General features: G+C 46.5%; 1 protein-coding gene across 1 annotated transcript; it reads left to right on the forward strand.

The window, feature by feature from the left end:
* Positions 1-9,379: 9,379 nt before the first annotated feature.
* On the forward strand, positions 9,380-10,871 carry LOC101759838 (bisdemethoxycurcumin synthase). Its single transcript, XM_004979333.2, has 2 exons — positions 9,380-9,599; positions 9,703-10,871. The coding sequence occupies exons 1-2, from the start codon at positions 9,410-9,412 to the stop codon at positions 10,722-10,724; spliced, it is 1,212 nt and encodes a 403-aa protein (XP_004979390.1). The 5' UTR covers positions 9,380-9,409; the 3' UTR covers positions 10,725-10,871.
* Positions 10,872-13,962: the final 3,091 nt, after the last annotated feature.

Consider the following 13,962-nt stretch of genomic DNA (forward strand, 5'->3'; position numbering starts at 1 on the left):
AAGCGACCCTCGGTGGTGCGCGGATGTCGTGAGGTTAGGTTCACCATGCATGGTTAAAAAACTCGAATCGATTCGTCTGCCTCTCACAGTTTGAGACTGCTTGATCATAATGTTACCCTGAGTAATGAAGGAATCTGATGATGACATGGTCTTGATGATGAGCTTATATACATAAAGTTGGATCTATGCTTGCTTAGAGTAAGATGCCGACGTAGACAAGTTAATGAACCTAGAATCTGAGCTAAAACTTGAAAATAAGGATCTACATAGTGCTTTTGGCAAACAAACCCCTCAGCCAAAGAGCCTTGCATGTCTAGAAGTGGTGGAGTAGTTTTTTCCACTGGTCGGTTAAGTCTTGTTGAGCTTAGAAGCTTAGCCTTGTTTGTGGCTTTTCTTTTCAGGTGAGGTTGCAGATTCTGAGCTTGCTACTGGCTCTTGGCCTCACCAGGGACGTCCGACCCCGACGAGTAGCTTCCGCTTGTGTTTACCTTTTGTTGTTTTTCCAGAACTTGTAAAACTCTGATTTTCAACCAATATGTCATAAGTTGTTAATCAAATGGTGGATCTATTGTATTCTCTGGAACCACTCACCTTCGGGTGGGTCATGCTAACTCGGTCCTGTTAAGTGGTTAAATCGGATGAAATCCGACGGGACTTCGAGTTAACTTGACTAAGGCATGAGTGTCGCTTGTCAAGCAGCTTAATCGTGCTTTAATTAAGTTAATCCGAGGTGGTTCCACCACAGCAACCATCAATGATTGGCCTGCACTGAGTAACTTTTCGGGACAAACAAATAAGGGATATCGGGCATGCACCCACTGTTTAGATGACACAGACAGCATGTATTTGAAGCACTGTAAGAAGGTCATCTATATGGGTCATCGTCGATTTCTCCCTGCTCACCACCAGCTGAGAAAGAGCGGGATGCATTTCAAAGGGGCGCCAGACCATCGTAAAAAACCTGCACACCGTAATGGAAAGCGTGTCTTCGAGATGATGAAGGATGTAAATGTAGTCTTTGGAAAGGGTCTTGGTAGCCAACCTGTTCCGAACGACGATAACGGACATGCACCCATGTGGAAGAAAAAGTCAATATTTTGGGAGCTACCTTATTGGGAAATCCTAGAGGTTCGTAACGCAATAGACATGATGCACCTGACGAAGAATCTTTGCGTGAACGTGCTAGGCTTCATGGGTGTTTATGGGACCTCGAAAGATACATTGGGAGCACGACAGGACCTGAAAGCCATGGGGCAACGAGATGACCTACATCCAGAAAAGCGAGATAATGGACAGCACTACTTACATCTTGCCAGTTACACTCTCAGCAAGGAAGAGAAGGATAGCATGTTTGAATGCTTAAATAGTATGAAGGTCCCATCTGGGTACTCCTCGAATATAAAGGGAATAATAAATATGAAACAAAAGAAGTTTACAAATCTCAAGGCCCATGACTGCCACATGTTGATGACCCAGTTGCTTCCGGTTGCACTGAGGGGTGTTCTACCAGAAAATGTCCGGTTGCCGCTCGTAAAGCTATGCGCGTTTCTCAATGCGATTTCGCAGAAGGCAATCGATCCATCCAAGCTATCAAAGCTACAGAACGATGTGGTGCAATGTCTTGTCAGATTTGAGTTGTTATTTCCACCATCATTCTTCAATATTATGACGCACTTACTGGTTCACCTAGTAAAAGAGATTGGTATTCTCGGACCTGTATACCTGCACAATATGTGGCCTTTCGAGAGGTTCATGGCAATCCTAAAAAACTATGTTCTTAATCGTGCCCGTCTAGAAGGAAGCATCGCCAAGGGATATGGAACAGAGGAGGTGATCGAGTTTTGTGTTGATTTTATTGATTCAATTGAATCGATTGGGGTTCCAACTTCACGCCACGAGGGGAGGCTCCGAGGAATGGGCACCCTTGGAAGGAAATCAAGTTTCAGCAATGATACTGATTTGTTCGACAAGGCACACTACATTGTTCTACAACAGTCATCCTTTGTGTCTCCGTATATCGAGCAGCACAGGCAGATGGTAGTTTCCAAAAACCTGACCAAATCCGATGCTTGGCTTACCCGTCATCACATGGAAACTTTTCCCTCCTGGTTGCGCCAACAACTTATGGGTAACTCTGAGATTCACCCACAGCTTGCCTGGTTAGCCAGGGGACCCTTGATCAAGGAACTTTCGTGAATAAGAAATTTTACAACGTTGTATTGTAATGCGCTAAATTTACATGACCTTTGTGTAGTACTTGATACAATTTTTAATTTACCCTATGTATGATTTCATGTGTTCTTAAATTTGTTAGGTGAAGATTTATTAGATAAACATGAACAATGTTAACCACATACATACATGGATTTTTTTGCGCGTTGAAATTATTTAATTGAATAATTTCTTGATCACAGCGATGCAGTCAAATCAATATTTTAGAGGCTAAATGAACTGGTATAGAATTAATGACTAAATCACACTTATTGTCAATATACTCGCTAATTAAATATATTTTTGCATGTACAAAATATGTGAAGGTTTTTGTTTTTCATCCTGAAATGCAGTGAAAACATAAATAAAATCTATTTCCCAAAAACAGGCAGGAGACGAAAAATGGGAAAAGGCCCTTTTGTCCCGGGTGCCAACAGCAATCGGGATAAAAGGCCCCCCCATTTATCCCGGTTGCAAACTGCAACCGGGATAAAAGGGTAGTTTTCAACTCTCGCTGGGACGTACCCTTTTATCCTGGTTACAGTTGGCAACCGGGATAAAAGGGGGGCCCTTTTATCCCGGTTGGTGGTGGCACCCGGGATAAAAGGGTAGGCTCCCATCCCCACCGGACAAAAGGTCCTTTAGTCCCGGGTGCCATTACGAACCAGGATAAAAGGGGGCGGTTAAAAGGCACTGTAGCCTCTTCTACCCCCCACGCCAGTTACACTTAGCCAAAATTTCGCCAAGATCCCGCGCACGCTCTGCTCCGTCGCCGCCCGTCCGCCTCCCTCGCCGGCCGCCATCGTCGTCGTCCCCTATTGCCCCGGCCGTCGTCGTCCCGCCGCCCGACCGCCTCACCCGCGCCCAGACAGCCTCCTCCTCCGTCACCCCGGCCCGCCTCAATCCTCCTCCGTCGCGCCCCGGCCCCTCGACCTCATCGCCGCCTCCGTCCTTGTTGCCGCCTCGTCGCCCCTCGTCGCCGGCCGCCTCCGGCCCGGCGTTTGCTTCGCTCCGTCCTCGCCTCCGCCGTCCCGCCGCCCCGGCCACCGTCAACCGCGCGAGGTCCGCCGGCACTGGCGCCGGGAGTACCGCTCTTGTTGACGCAAGCCCATCAGCTTGCGTCAGCAAGGCCTTTTTTTTAAGTTAGAAAATAAATAGAAATGAGTAGTAATTAGTTAGAAAATCAATAGATATTTGTATATGTGTTAGAAAATCAAATTAGTGGAAATTAGTAGTAATTAGGTTCGTCGCTCCACCTAGGTTAGAAATTAATCATGTTTCATCGTGGTTCCGTCCCCGCCTCCGCCTGGTGGACATACCCTTTTGTCCTGGGTCCCATTACCAACCGGGATAGGTTAGAAATTAATCGTTGCCACGGCTACCTCGCTCCGTCCCCACCTCCGCCGTCCCACCGCCCCGGCCGCTGCCGTCCCAACCTATGCACCGTTGACCACGCGAGGTCCGCTGGCACTGGCACCGGGAACAAATTAGTTATAAAATCAATAGATATTTGTATATTAGTTAGAAAATCAAATTAGTAGGAATTAGTAGTAATTAGTAGTAATTTGCTAGAAATTCCAATAAATATGTATAAATTGGTAGAAATTTGTACAAAGTACTACTAATTTGTTGAAATTTGTATAAATATTCCGGACTTTGTGGGATTCATGTTATTGTAAAATTAGTAGGAATTAGTAGTAATTTGCTAGAAATTCCAATGAATATGTATAAATTAGTAGAAATTTGGTAGAAATTCGTACAAAGTACTACTAATTTGTTGAAATTTGTATAAACATTCCGGACTTTGCGGGATTCATGTTATTTTATGATTTCATGTATATACCCTTATGTACATATAACTAAGGCGATTTCTATGACTGTCATGTATGATTCCATGTATGTTTCAATCAATAGTTGAAATGGCAGACGACGAGACCGCAAGGTATCTCATGGAGCAGATAATCGCTAGTGATGGTAGTGATGACAACCTTCCACTATCGTACACCGATGAAGAGGGCACCCAGACGGACATGTTCCTCAACATGTCCGTCGATGGGAATGAAGAGCATGAGCCCCAGCAACACCTTGCCATGGCGGAAGGTTCCGGCGAGGTATATATAACGAATCTTGTACTGTTTCACGCCACTGTTACTACTACGTACTAATTAACGAATCTTGAATTGTTAGCCCTCTGGATCGACGCAAGGGCAGAAGACCCGAGGTCGTACAAAGGTGATGGAAGGGAGGCTTATCATCACGGAAGTGACAGAAGAGGGCAGGCCGGTTGATCCTGAGAAAGGAGCAAAGAAGTACGTGAGTCAGATCGGGGCAATCGTCCAGGACAACGTGCCTATCAGCATCAGAGAATGGAAGGGCAGAAGCACTAATCCGTACGCCCTCCCGGAGACAGAAAAGAATATGCTGTGGGAAGACGTCAAGAGACATTTCACATTCCCCGAAGGATATATTGAAAAGGATGTGAAAGCGTGGATGTTGAAGAAGATGGCTACACAATTCCAGACATTCAAGAAGATGTTGGATGCCCACTACATTAAGAAGGGCTGAACTCCAGACTTCAACGCGTGGTCAAAGTTGAGGGACCACTGGGAGGCATTTGTTGAATATAAGAGGAGTGAAGACGGTGTGAAAAAGATCCTGACCAACACTACAAATGCTAGTCAGAAGGGCTACCATCATCATCTGGGATGAGGTGGTTATGGCACAGCAATTCCCAAATGGAGGAAGATGGAACAAGATCTGATCGAGCGGGGAATCGTACCTACAACTATTGAATGGTCCGAACGATCAAAAAATTGGTATTACGCTCATGGAGGCTCCCTGAGCCAAGAGGATGGGACGTTGATTTTCAATGACACAATACGTGAGAAGGCCGAACGTCTTATGAAGAACATTGAAGATTCTAAGGCTGGAAGGTTGAAGGTGGACCGAGAGAATGATGAGCTCACATTGGCCCTCGGTAATCCCAAGCACCCAGGATGTTGCCAAGGGTTCGGGGTCATTCCGTGGAAGTTTGCTTTCTGAGGCGACAGTGCATCGTACAGAAGCCGCAAGCGAAGAAAGGAACAGATCAAGGAGAGCTGGCGGCAGATGCTAGAATCCAAAGTGCAGGCACAAGAAGAAAGAATGTTGGAGGAAATCAATCGTCGAGTGGCCCACGCAGTTGCGGAGTTGGCCCAATCTGGAGCATTGTCGAATCCAAACTACGCCAGCCCTTCTCAATGCCTCTTGAGTAGTTGTGCTTCTACAGGGGTTCCCGATGCGCAGACGCCCAGGTTACCCGTGGAGGAGCAACGGTTCCCCATGGATGCCATCACGCAACGCACCACATGTGAGCTGCATGCACCGGTCGGCAACCTCACTATTAAGGTATACTTATACATAATATTTATGCAATCTTATCAATTGATCCACGCTTCGTGATCGAAGTTTAATAACTTGTTTACTTCTGCTATATGTACAGGTAGCGTACGGGAGTGCGTTAGCAACCCTGGCGGGGCAGAGCAGTCATGGCATGGAGATTCCACCTGGCTATGCCAGCGTCCGCGTAGAGCAAATTGTTGATAGCCAATATGAAGGCCTAGAGCTCGACCTCCCGGGAGGCGACGGGGAAAGGACATTGACATATGCGCTTCATGGGATCATTCTATGGCGAAAATGCTACATCATTATTCCTGGCACGGAGCCATCTCCTCAGAGCTCAAGACCGCTCCCCGTAGATCCCCAGCAGCGACCTTCTCCTTATAGCTCGAGACCGTCATCTCCTGCACAACCTGCTCTAGGACCGTCGCTTCCTGCTATATTAAGGTCTCCATCTCCACCACATCCTGGTGGTGGGAGTGACGACGACAATAACAACACCCCTCCCCGATCACCGTCGCCGGCACCAAGAGCAGCCCCATGAAGGAACTTGCAGCACCACTAAAGAAGTCACGAGCACCACCTCCCAAGCAAAGACAGAGAAAGAAGAAAACAAAGGAGCCTGAAGTGACTCGTAAGGAATGCTGGGAGGCAATGACTCATGCGGAACAGTGGGCAGAAATCCAACGAGAGGCTAGTGAGTGGTTCAAGAAACAAGCCGAAGAAAAAAAAGCAAGGGAGATGGAGCCACCGCCAGTAAATTGAAGAGATTTAAACTTTTTTATCAGGATGGAAGAAGGAGCCAAGAAAAGGATACCACTCTTATCAAACTATGAACGGGCTTTAGTAAAGGCTGATGAAAAGGACAAAAGTAAAGGAAAGTCATCTTCCAGTGGTGCTGTCCCCGACCTCAGCCATTTATCAAAAAAAGATGCTCAAAGGGTAGCAGCAATGCCCTTGGATCAACAAGCAGAAGTATTGAAATTCATGCAAGAAACAGGTCTGGGACTTGATCAATGCTTAGGGCAAGTTGAGACGCCAACTGCACCGCCCCCTGAGCCGAGATGGCCTTATGAGCTAGGCAAACCTCTTGTAAGGCCTTCGTTGGTACGGAAGCTATCAACAAAGATGTACGAATTCCATCAATGGTACATGATGGCCTTCGCCGACTCGAGGGAGATGTTCGGCCTGAAGGTAAAACTGATAGATTTTTACGGCGAAGGCAAGAAAGTTCTATGGCTAGACTTCAAGGATATATACGAAGTGTACCATCATGATGCCCTGGACGTCTCTCTGATCAGCGCTTGGGTTCTGTAAGTGTTTGTTTATCTCTACATGTAAATTTTGGCGTGCGTCACCGTACTAACTTCATCTTCCATTTTATGTAGGATGCTAATTCAGACGTGCCGACGAGAGGCGTACCTACATATAGGCTTCATGGATCCATCTGTAGTTAACCAAAAACAGATACAATTAGCGCTGGAAAAAACCTTGGTGGAAGTATACAATTTCCTAGACAAACAAACATTCAAGGATTTCATACTACTTCCATACAACTTCAAGTAAGTGTGTGTATACCGTCTACTTTCGTTGTCTTTTTTCTTATCTCTACATGTTAGTTAGCTCTAATATGCATGAACATTTTACGTACGCAGCTTCCACTGGATCCTTATTATAATTGAGCCTGAAAGAAGCCACGTCACTGTCTTCGATTCATTGAGGAAAGATCCGGTGGACTACCAAGACATGCAAGACATGCTAGGCTTGTAATAATTCTGGACCTTTATCTCTATGCAAAAGTTTGTTTCCTAAATTTTATCCCTGTTACATTATATCATTCATTATTCTAATCCGCAGCGCATGGAAACAATTCATAAGGACACACAAAGGTCCATTCAAAGAAAAACTTACATGGAACACAGACTTCCCGGTACGTATGAAGTCTGCACATTTAGTACATTGTATAACACGAATATTTCATAACTTATTTTTTTCCGCACTGAAGTGCTTAAGACAGGAACCCGGGAATAATCTATGTAGCTACTACATCTGTGAGCACATGCACAGTTTTATGGGACCCAAGGGACTAAAGATGACGCCGCACAACTTTAAAGTACGTAAAATAAAACTATTACTAGTTAATTATTTTCTAGCTCCTTATATTTATTTGTTCGTGTAAATATTCAACAACGACTCTTGAAGGAAGAAAGAGTAGCGGCAATATGTGAAGGTCTCATTGGATTCCTAATGGACGAGGTGGTAAATCCAAAAGGAGAATTTTATTACGATGGACGACAATTAGACGCTCCGAGCAGCAACACCTCGATGGGAAGATTGTAGATATATAGTTTGATATATTTGTATATATAATACGCGCTAATTATGATCGATCTGTACTAGTTGAATTGTGTATATATATAGTAATTGTATAATTACAAATTTCATTCGTTTAAATACTAGTTGATTTCATTCTAAAACAAATCTCAACTACTAAAAGTTAACAAAAGGGCCGCGGTACTACGTACGTGATGCATGCATGAAAATTTCAGGCGCCACGCAGGGTGCCATGCAGGGCGCCATTTAGTCCCAGTTGGGAAATCCAACCGGGACTAAAGGGTAACCCTTTACTCCCGGTTAGGAAACCCAACCGGGACTAAAGGGGCACCCTTTACTCCCGGTTGTTTTTACCAACCGGGAGTAAAGGGCCTGTCCCGCGCCTGGCGTGGCAGGCCCTTTAGTCCCGGTTGATGACACAACCGGGACTAAAGGGTGATCTTTACTCCCGATTGAAAGACCCAGGACTAAAGACTCCCCCTTTTGTCCCGGTTGGTTTATCCCGGATGGATTTTCGGAAGATATGCACCCTACCAACTGGGACTAAAGGCCAATTCTCTACTAGTGTTTTCAACGGATCCATGCACAAGTGCCGAGCAATACATGCTCACATCTGTCAAAGCTAGAAAAAAGCTACGTCTTTACATAGAGTTGTGCATACATGCAATTCCTTGCACAAGGAGGTCCTTGGACTCCTGAGTTGCTATTGTGCTTCTACATGAGAATTCAATATTGACCTGGCTGTCTATTCGAGCTACCTGCTTCCTTTCCGGCGTTGTTTTGGCCCTGAACAGCTTGTTGCGTGGAATAACTCAAGTCCCACAGCTTTGGCAATACTATCGTCGACCCCGTACATGCGTACATGCCATCCAATGAGCTTATGCGGTTGACTTAGTGTCGTGATGGTACTGATGTGTGCTCTGCGGAATTACTGACAAGCTAGCTAATTTTACGTTGAGTATACGTGGACTACTATGTCCAGGGGCAGATCTAGGGCCCGGCGACCCTGGGCGTCTGCTCGGGCTCTGAAGCAGTCTCACAAAAGGGATCATGTTCTGCTGCCACTCAAATCAGCCCTATGTAGTCACAACCTGGGAAAAGAGACTGAGAGAGCACGAGCTTTGCCCAGGCTTCATCCGATGTCTGGATCCGCCACTGACTATGTCACTGTAGCGTACGTGCGTTTGACACTATGGGTCTATGGCATCTCAAACCGAAAGAAAAATCCCGAGTATCTCCAATTCATAGAACCCACATGAACGGCGTGCACCAGCATTGTTTCCATGTGAAAGCACACACACATGGAGTCATGGAGACCATTCCATGTCTCAGTCGAACGAACGTACGCCATGGTTGTTAGCAGTTAGCCGGCTGGGCACCAGGACTGCATGTGAAACACCGGATACTATAATTCGTGGTATGTTTATATGTGCACAACATCGTTGTATCCACGACACACGAGCTCAGTTGCCTATCGCCAACCACTATGGCTGCGACCACCACCCTCCTCAATGAGATCCGCCGGGCGCAGCGTGCCGATGGCCCCGCCGCTGTGCTGGCCATCGGCACGGCCGTTCCGGCGAACTGCGTGCGCCAGGACGAGTTCACCGACTGGTACTTCCGCATCACCAAGAGCGACCACCTCGCCAAGCTCAAGGCCAAGATGAAAAAGATGTGTACGTACTGATTCCATTCAGTTTGATTAATCAAAACATTCCTCGGAAACAAAGAGATCTTTTGTTGCTACAACGTCAAATTCTTGCGTCTGTTCTCCCGCAGGTGACAAGTCAGGCATCAAGAAGCGCTATTTCCACCACACCGAGGAGACGATCGGCGGACACCCGGAGTTCACGGACCGCGCGGCGGCGCCGTCGCTGGGCGCGCGGCTGCGTGTATCCGCGGACGCCGTGTCCGAGCTCGCCGCGGCCGCGGCGGAGAGGGCGATCGCGGAGTGGGGCCGCCCGGCGGCCGACATCACGCACCTCGTTGTCGCCACAAACTCCGGCGCCGGGGAGCCGGGCACCGACCTCCGCCTCGCGGCGCTCCTGGGCCTCCGCCCGACCGTGCGCCGCACCCTGCTCTACTTCCACGGCTGCTCCGCGATCTTCACGGCGATCGGCCTCGCCAAGGACGCCGCCGAGAACAACCGCGGCGCCCGCGTGCTCGTGGCCTGCGCCCACGCCGTGCTCCTCCCCTTCCGCGCCCCCGACGAGAACAGCCTCGACACCCTCGTCGCCATGGCCCTGTTCGGCGACGGAGCCGGAGCAGCCATCGTCGGTGCCGACCCGACGACAGACCCCATCGAGCGCCCCGTGTTCCACGTCGTGTCGTCCTCGCAGGCGACGCTACCGGGGACGGAGCACGCCGTGGCGATCAACCTCGGCGAGAGTGGCGTCGACTACCGCATGTCCGTCGAGGTGCCGGCGCTCGTCCGCGGCGGCCTGGAGCGGTGCCTGGCGGAATCCCTGGCGCCGCTCGGCCTGGCGAACGCCAGCGGCACCGGCTGGAATGGTCTTCTCTGGGCGGTGCACCCTGGCAGCCGACCGCTCTTGGACAGCTACGAGGCCGCCATGGGGCTGGAAACCGGTAAGCTCGCAGCGAGCCGGTGCGTGCTGAGCGAGTACGGCAACATGTTCGGCGCGACGGTCATCTTTGTCCTGGATGAGATACGGCGGCGCCGCCAGCATGGTGAGGAGGAAGGGGAGGATTGGCAATGGGGGATCATGTCGGGGCTGGGGCCGGGGCTCACTGTCGAGACTATAGTTATGCATGCCACCGCTGGCAGGAGGAACGAAGACTAGCTTATCCTAGCTTCTTGCAAGGATGCGTATTGCGTAACGTGGTTTGGGTGTGACTAATAAATTGAAAAATGGCAAATTTATAGAAAGATAAATGAGTATTACTCTGTTTCCAGATAAATCTACTAGCATTATTTTTATATTATTATACTTGTGATTATTTGCTGTGGTTAAAATTGAAAATGTTTAATTTTGGACAAGTCTATGTATCTATATTGTAGGATGGAGGGAGTGTGAAATTAATAAAGAGTAGGATAGTCAATTATCTCGCCAACTAGTGAAATTAGCTCGTGGATCCACATATTACCTAGCTATATCCAGATTTCATTAGATGGATCAAACAGGACCGAAGAAGGGGAATGTTAGAAGTTCGAGCCCAGCCTACTAGGCCTTATTACGCACTGGTCGTTCGAACCCAACACGGCCCAAAATACAGAAGAAGGCAGGGCCTGCTCGGCCAGAATGGTGAGGAGCGTGAGTGCGAGCTGGGCCAGGGCCTGTCGGGGAAGGCAGGAGGGAGATGGGCCGAGCGGTTTTGGCCTAGTTGGGGATGGCGAGCAGGCTGAAATCGGCCTGGATGAGGGAGGGGCTTTAAGCCGGCGAAATTACAGCTTGGGCCAAATCTAGCTAGTACCCGGGGATTGGCGGCCCAATCCGGGAGTAATGATGTTTAATTTAGAGCCCATCCAAGCAGCAATTTACAGGTTGGGTCGGAAAAAAACTTAGACCTGTATTTTACACCTGGTTTGCATCTAACACCCGGCTTCCAAACAGTTCCTTAGTGTTTTATCTTGAGAAATAATAGAAATATGGCCTTGGTATATTGTTTACTCCCTCCATCCCAAATTGTAAGTCATTCCAAGAATCTTGGAGAGTCAAAGTACCTCAAGTTTGACCAAATTTATATGATAATATAATAACATTTATGATGTCAACTAAGTATCATTAGATTCTTCATCAATTATATTTTTATAGTATACCTATTTGATGTCATAAATCTTTATAATTTTCTCTATAATTTTGGTCAAACTTAAGATGCTTTGACTCTTCAAGATTCTTGGAATGACTTAAAATTTGGGATGGAGGGAGTAACTCTTTTTACAAAAGACAAAGCTGCAATAATGCAGTATGACTAAATATATTGGTAATTCTCTTATAGTTTAAACCAAAAGGTATAAGTGATATTTGGTTTCCCTGTTGTTAATTACATTAACTGATGAAAGCTATGCTGTCCGGTGGTTAGTTTTTCTTTCCTTCGAACTAACGAGGATTGATTCCCACAACGACCGCAGATTCGATGAGTTGTTGCATGGATTGTTTTCCACTTAATTTCTGGGTTCCGATTCCGTAACCTAGCTATTAGTCATCAGCATTAAGATGTTAATACTTTTCAATCCTCACCACTTCGAAAGCTAGTTGAGAGAAAGAGGTCGTCTAATATTCGAGCAGATAAGCCCCTCTCACCAACCCTCCCAGCTTCAACTACACAGCAAACTGAACCTGCACAAACCTTATTCTGCACTCCTGTCCTAACATATCTCCTGAGATTTATGGAAAGTCCACAGGGGTTCATTCCTCGTTACATCACCTGCAATAGCTTTGACATAACTTTCCTTGCATAATTGTTGGGACATTGATTCTGATCAATGAGCAAAGTACAGCTGCTAGTACCTTTTGGATTTTGATGGAAGACCATGAACGCTTGCTGCAGATTCGGAGTTAAAGGGGGCGAGGTTGTTGGATGGACCATGGGGACTGGTGGATTATGGCAGCCCAGCTAGATAGACAACTAAATGTGATTGGGCTTGGTGTGTGTTTCTTTTCAGGGGTTGGTGAGACACAAAACAGTTCGGAGTAATCCACAGGTCTCGTGAAGATTATAATTATAAATAAGAACATGTTCGATTCAGTACCACATCTGGATGTAGCAGATAATTTTATCGTTTGTTTTCCAGCCAAACGGAAAAGGACAAAAGTTCAACTAAAACTGAGGGTACTGACCTACAAAATTGAAGGTCAATTCTAGCCAGAAGTGAAAAAGAACGATAAGATTGAGCTTTATTTGATTGATTTGAGTTATCTTTGCAGCTCCTTGTCTGTCTATGTAAAAGTGGATGGTATAGGTTTAAGGGTTGCACCTTCTCCGAGCTACTCTATTGCACTCTCTTCTAATCTTCTTGATATTAAACTCAGGCAGAAGCTCCAAACAAGCTCTTTTCTCTTCAACGATATGTGAACACCTCGCCCTATCTGCCGAAGGAGAAAGGAGGGCTAGACTACTGCTGCACAATCAGATTCAAGGATAGTAGGTTTCTTTACCCACTCCATCACCTGCTGTATTCCTTCTAAGCATGCCACTGCCTCTGCCTCTTCCACTGTTGCACAATTCCTCAGGAACCTCCACGCTGAAAGGATCACCTCCCCCCCTATGATCTCTCACAATGCATCCCATGCTTGCCTCTCCCGAGGACGAGGTAGATGGTATAGGTTTAAGCGTTGCACCTTCTTCTTGCCGCGCCTGCGTGTTTTATAGAGCTGGAAAAACCCCAGCGTGGTTTACAATCACAGTAAAACAAACTCTGGCCGAACTCCCTATCTACAAGGACAGTAATCTATTTACCGGCCTGAGTTTGTTTTATGCGTGTACATCAAGTTACAATATCTGGTCACAATATATTTAACAGTCTATAGTTGGAATGACATTTATGCACTCCATAAAGAATTATAATGTGCGGAAAATCCGATAGATGGAGAAGGTATGTATATCCATAACTCCTGCATAAATCTCCAGCTTTGCACTTGTTTTATCATATATATGTCTCATCCTCATTTATACACATGGGAACATACCACTAAAAACGGTTTAAATGCTGACAAATATTTAGTTTGTTGCATAACATGAATGTTGTTGCAACATTTTTGTTGCTGCTTGCTTGCAAAATTCTGGAACACCTTGTAAGCAATCAAAGCAAGGCATATGACAATGTTTTTTGATAACAATGGAGTAGCTGAATAATCAAATTAGCAATCTAACTTGTCACAAGCATTTCACCGAACACCTTGTGAGCATGAACAAAACAGCAACTATGCTTCAAACTTTCAAACTGCAAGCTGTCCAATGATTCAATTACAAAATAGTTGCAGCAGCTAGCTCACTAGAATATCAATCCCCATCATCTCATACCAACATATCAAAGAACACACATATGCCTCTCATGCCAACTCATTTATAAAAGCAACC

The sequence above is a fragment of the Setaria italica genome, chromosome VIII, assembly GCF_000263155.2.
Source record: "Setaria italica strain Yugu1 chromosome VIII, Setaria_italica_v2.0, whole genome shotgun sequence".
NCBI lineage: Eukaryota > Viridiplantae > Streptophyta > Magnoliopsida > Poales > Poaceae > Setaria > Setaria italica.